The sequence below is a fragment of the Triticum dicoccoides genome, chromosome 1B (assembly GCF_002162155.2).
Source record: "Triticum dicoccoides isolate Atlit2015 ecotype Zavitan chromosome 1B, WEW_v2.0, whole genome shotgun sequence".
NCBI lineage: Eukaryota > Viridiplantae > Streptophyta > Magnoliopsida > Poales > Poaceae > Triticum > Triticum dicoccoides.
The window spans coordinates 31,443,059-31,449,080 of NC_041381.1; the positions used below are offsets into that span (position 1 = coordinate 31,443,059).

At 48.1% G+C, this 6,022-nt stretch overlaps 1 protein-coding gene across 1 annotated transcript in view; it reads right to left on the minus strand.

The window, feature by feature from the left end:
• Positions 1-2,169: 2,169 nt before the first annotated feature.
• Positions 2,170-6,022, minus strand: part of LOC119350051 (hydroxyproline O-galactosyltransferase GALT6-like) — a 4,371-nt gene continuing 518 nt past the window's right edge. The window contains exons 2-8 of the mRNA XM_037618077.1: positions 5,443-6,016; positions 4,488-4,720; positions 4,102-4,389; positions 3,894-4,022; positions 3,616-3,789; positions 2,914-3,021; positions 2,170-2,810 (exon numbers count right to left, since the gene is read on the minus strand). Of these exons, the coding sequence (XP_037473974.1) occupies positions 2,601-2,810; positions 2,914-3,021; positions 3,616-3,789; positions 3,894-4,022; positions 4,102-4,389; positions 4,488-4,720; positions 5,443-6,016 (1,716 nt within the window). The 3' untranslated portion in view covers positions 2,170-2,600. The remainder of the gene's footprint in view (positions 2,811-2,913; positions 3,022-3,615; positions 3,790-3,893; positions 4,023-4,101; positions 4,390-4,487; positions 4,721-5,442; positions 6,017-6,022) is intronic.

Sequence of the window (6,022 nt, forward strand, 5' to 3'; positions counted from 1 at the left end):
CGACTGAGAAACACTTCCAGTAAATCCATGCCAGTAACATGCTAACGGACCAACTGAACTCCCCTCTTGACTAATATGTTCGTCTCCGCTTTCTCCGCCGCGGTCACAATCAGTGAAGATGGTTGCTGGGCTCGATCTAGGGTAAAGGGAGGAAGACCGTTCGACTGACCGGGGGTCGCAATGTCCTGGCAGTAGAACCAGGTCGACTGCCAGCCCCTAACTGACTCAAGAAGTGTCATAGGGGGGAAAGTGCTCCTCTTCCTCATCTGAATCCCCAAACCCCCGCACATCTGGATCACGTGCGTCCTCTCGTCACTCGGATTTGCCTTCTTCACGGTTTGGGAATGGACTATGAAAATATGTTTGAAGAGACCCTAGTGCAGTCGACAGCCCAAAAAAGTTTCGCACATAGAGACGAATGCAGCAAGATATGTGATGGTGTTGGCAGAGAAATGGTGAAGTTGAGTACCGAAAAAGTTCAGAAAACCCCGGAAGAAAGGATGCGGGGGAAGGGAGAAACCACAGTCGACATGGGTGGCAAGGAGGACACAGTCACCCGCCCGCGGCTGAGGCTCTATCTCGTCCCCCAGCAGCCTCAAAGTCCCGACGGTGATCAAGATCGTGGTGGCCAGATCTTCCAGATCCTCTGGCCGGAGCGTGGATTGGATCCAGTCTCCCTGAATCCAACCAGGTGGCAACCCGGACCTCGACGACGATCCCCGATTCATTTTCTTGCCCTTTGTCATCGCCGTCACTTTCTTCGCGCGCTCCAGTGCCGCCATCTTATCCTTCACCATGGTGGCGGGCTGCGCACTGGCAGAGTGGTAGCGTCGAGGGCGAAAGAGGACGCGGTGGAGAAGCAAAGGAAAAAAGAAGGGGAATGGGAGCGCATTGTGCAGATGCATCGGCGTCGACGCCATTTATTGGCCTACTTATGAGTGGCTGGCGCGTGGGCCCGAGCGATCCTGTCAAATCCCGCAATAGTCGTGCATCGGATACGTGGCGAAAAAGGCGGCGCGGAAATCGAGGCTCCCCTGCCTATCTGTCCCGTTTACTGCGGCGCGCTCCGCCTCGCGCGCTTCCCCAAAATTTTGAATCCCATGAGATCCGGGAACCGCAGTAACCAAGCGCGCCGAAGATTTCGCACCATAGCAACACTTAAAGATTGCCAACATAAGTTCACTCGATGACCTCTGAATTGATCAAGGTGACTGAAATGAAGCCGAAGTTTCAGAAGAGACCTCGAACTCGGTATGAATGCTTGTGTAGCACAAGAGTCAAGGCAGGGTCAACTTCAACTTTCTTTTCACTCGGACCTCAATCCATTCAGGGGCTAATGACGATGTCATAGACCTAGGGTAGGGTCATAGACCTGACCTATACGCCCTACCCAATGTCACTGCCCTAGAAGCAAGGACATTGAAAACACAACAGGAAGTGTCGACTGAGGCCATTGAGTGCAATCCACTCGACCAGTCACCTCACTCGGATACCCCCAATTTCACTCGACCTGGATGGAGTCATTCGATCATACAGGAAACCACCCGGAGTACAGAAGACCTAGAGTCATTCAGGATAGCAACGATCAGGCATTCACTCCGTAGTCTTAAAGATCATTGATGGCACTTTATAGCTGGCGTTACCAGTAATGTCCTACCTTAATGTACATTGAACCCCTATAACGGAGGACTGCTGGGGTCCTGGTGCACTCTATATAAGCCACCCCCTCCTCTTGCGCAAGGGTTCGCACCCCTTGTAACACACACCCATATTTCAGTCGACCGCCTCAGGGCACCGAGACGTAGCGCTTTTACCTCCTCCGAGAGGAGCCTGAACTCGTAAACTCACCCGAGAGGAGCCTGAACTCGTAAACTCACGTGTATAACCTCGCCATAGCTAGGGTCTCACCTCCTCATACGTACCCCATATTCTTATTGTCAGACTTAGTACCACGACATGCCTTTGTCGTTTTCAAAGTTGTATGTCCAGGTTGTTTCGGAAAAGAAAAAAAAAACTGTATGTCCGATTTATTTTTCTTATTATGGATAAAGGACATTTTCATTCAATTGATATGTCGAGGCAATACAACTACGCTAAGCGAATGTCCGGCCTCTGCATCCCACGATGCACACAACAAGCCCAACCCAATCAACACGAGTAAGCTGTATGTTCGGTCCACTTACTCGCTGCACAGACTGTTGATGACTAGTGAGCTGACACTCAGTTCGGCTGCTACCATAAGTTCCAAGTCTGGGCATATGAAAAACCATATCTCATAAATAAAATCCTAAACTAGATTTATATACAAAGCCCCCAAGACCTGAAAAGCAAGCTCCCATGTCAAGAAAATTTTGACGCGGCTAAACATCAACAGGCCTCAAAAGGATCCCAAGGGTATCCTTGTGCCAGAATCAGCAGCAGCTCGAAACAGGCCACACCAACCAAAAGAATGAAAGAATGATATGATAAATCCAGCAGAGAGCACTTCGCCAAACGGTCCCTTGGGCGCAGCTCATGATTCGCACGTTTGATACGCGAGCCGTGCATGCAACGATCATCTCTTCCTCTCGGACAGACAGTGCTCGCATTTCTCGCCATCGTCATCGCACGTTGCAGCAATGGGTGCTACCGGACTGCAACTTTCTCCACAGACAGATCATGTGCTGGGGGGACTGATAGTGTGCGGTGATGTAACCATCGAAGCAACCAGCCTGGTAGAACCTCACGTCGTGCCGATACTCTACTGGCCGGCGAGTGATGTTGAATTTCTCCACCCACATGCCCATGTTGACATCTTCCATCTTAAATAGCTGCACAATAAAGAATCAACAATTTAGCCATCACCACTTCTGCACGACGTGAGTAACATTCAGTGGCTAGGAATTGGACAGCGTCCAAGAGATAGGCGTTTACCCGAAGCGTCTGATTGTCAAATTCAGATACGATGTAGCGTGCAATATCTGATGAGATCACATAGCCAGGCCCATTGGCATAACTTGGGTAAGCCTCCTCTGGCCATTCCTGGAAAGAAACAAGAAAATTATACTGATTAAGATGCCCTTTCGATATACCAAAAACAGGGAGATGAACAAGGACAGCACAAAGTACAGAACACCAGATTTTGTTTTCACAAGATTATATATCCATGTTCCAAGTATAAAATATGAACGCACGACCTTTGACTCACCAGAGAAATGTAAAATCCACTTTTGATACCAAGTTATTTCTATAACGCACATATTCAAGCATATATAAATTAGTACAAGAACTTAAAACTGAACCGTGTTGATCCCATAGTTTTTACACCTCTTGCACAAAGAGTTTTTCCATGTAAAACAATATGTCGACTGCGGATATTGATTTAATCATTCCAGCAACTATCCTCATAATTCACTACAAGATTTGCGCTTTTGATGTGCCTGCTAATTTGCGCAGCAAACAGCATAATGGTTTTCACAGATAGAATACCAGGTGCTGGTTGGTAATCGATTGATTGCTTGTCATTTGCCAGTAAATGGAAACACGAGTGTGCTATTTGGTTGTATTTTTCATTTCACATTTCTTAAGCAATATAGATGATGAATGGTGGTTCTGTAATACAGGACAGCAATTTACCTCATAAGTCACAGCCCACTTGCCAGATCTCAGTGGTCTATGGTAGTAGTTGATGCTTCCCACATACACACTCTTATCGCTTTTAACTTTCTTTATTTGGTCCAGTACGGAATCAATTCTAACAAATGTATCATCATCACATTTCATTACATACTTTGCTGGGATGACTCGAACCTGGATAAACACGACCGTTAAGGAGTATAGAAACGTCAATGAAACTGGCGTAAGACAATACGGCAGAACATAAGCAGTTATCTGGCATATTTCAGTTCACTTACCCCATACTCCGCAATGGCAATGGTCTTCAAAACAACAAGATCATAACTATCCATGAAAGGCACTATGACGATGTCTTGGAAGAACTCTGCCTCCCTTTTCAACTCTGCATTGACCTCCATTTTACCGTTCTGTGAAATTGCTTAATTTGGTCAGAGTTTGGTATATGCAAACAACAAGCAAAAACATGAGAAAAGCAAGTATAATTACCAGAGCCACAAAGAACCGAGCTACAATATTAGATGATTTTCTTGTATACATCATCCATGACTTGCGCACAGCCATACGTTCGGCAAAATGGCTCGCTGCAGACAGAATGCCAATAAAAAGCTCAACAGGTTCAGTTGGTAGCGGTGGGGCTCTCCATTGCTCAGACATTTCAAGGTATCTCTCTGGGGAGAAACTAGGATGTGAACTGGGCAGAGAACTAGCAAAAATTGACTCAATATCGATGTCTCCATTGATAGACAACCCAGTTGCATCCTCAAGAGTGTAACCCTGTTGAGACCACCAAAATCAGATATGCAGATCTCAGGAGGCTACTCATGTAATTGAACCAGATTTGGGATGCCAGGATTTTCGACCGACGAACTTACAGTGCGGTAAGGAAATGAAGTGACATGCCTCCCATCAACATTGACATGGTAACCTTCCAAACCAGCTGTGAGAGTCAAAACAAACAGCTTGCCTTCTCCGAATGGGTATGGCCAACTGATGTGCACATCCTTTGACCTACCAATTAAACGTTTCACCCACCACTTCATCTTTGACTCCTCCGACTTGTTGTCATCATCCCGAATCCATTTCTCACACTTGAGCTGAGCATCAACTGAAAGATCAAACCACGTCAACACGCCATTTTTACACAGAAACATTGGTATGTATGATGCTTGAAGTAAAAGAAAGCCCGATTTCAACTCATTTTAGAATGATTTGGAAAAAAGGGAATGGATGTGTTGCAGAACGAAGAAAATGCCTACTTCTAACCCAAATTAGAGAAGCTTCGCCAAACAATGAGAATAATTGCTGATCTAACTTGGTTGCAACCAACTAATGGAACAATCAGACTAGATATGCATAACTAATTAAGCACTCAATTATTGTGATCTTCCTTCAGTGATTGGCTAAGAAGAAATGGGAACAGGGAGTTCAAGTACCCACCGCCAGGTTGAAGTCAAACTCACATCATTGCTGTAATCCTCAAAACACGGTTGCAGGTCCATGCTTCTTTAAATTTCATAAATAATATATTCCACCAATTTGACAAATCAAGCACAATCACTATCAGAAACGTTCTCCATGAAGCAAAAAAAAAAAAAAAACTGAACCCTCTCTAGAAATTTCTTGCCAAAGTTTGCACTTTTCTCTACGCTGTTAGTACTACACACAATTAGACCACTGAAATTGATGGAATCCCTTCCTAATTCCTACCAACTTCAATCCAATCCTCTTAAGATAACGGAAGAACACGAGATGGCAAGATGAAGTCAAATTAAATCAACATGGATTCAACCTAGCTAAACGAATTAAGCAGGCGAATCTGAAGCTCACCGGTTTCCTCGGCGGGGCGGGAGGCGAAGCCCTCGCAGCGGTGCGACTGCGCCCACTGCATCCTGTAGCAGCTGTTCATCTCAATCACCGGCTTGCCGCTGTAATCCCCGCGGATCCTGGGGTTGAAGTGGAGGATCCTGGGCGGCGCCTCGCCGTCCACCACCTTGGTGCCCACCAGCTCCACCATGAACTGCGACACCATGAGCGGCGTCTTCCCGCCGTCCTTGCGCTGGGCGATCTTGGGGTCGTACTCGGGCCGCGCGGGCCGCGGGCGCGCCACCACCGTCACGTGCGACCCCACCGCCAGCCCGCAGGGGAGCTCCACCGTCCGGACCCCGTCGGCGGGGAGCTTGTCCGCGTGGAGCGAGATGGAGGCCGGGCAGATCGGGGAGGCCGGGGGCGGGGACGCGGCGGACGCGGACGCGGATGCGGCGGTCTGGAGGTGCGCAAGATGGGGCCTTGCGGCGGAGAAGGCGTCGGCCGCGGCGCCGTCGAAGGGGGTGGCCGTGGCGTTGGACCTGGGGAGGAGGAGGAGGGAGGAGAAGATGGGGAGCGGCGGCGGGGAGGACGGAGAGGGGGA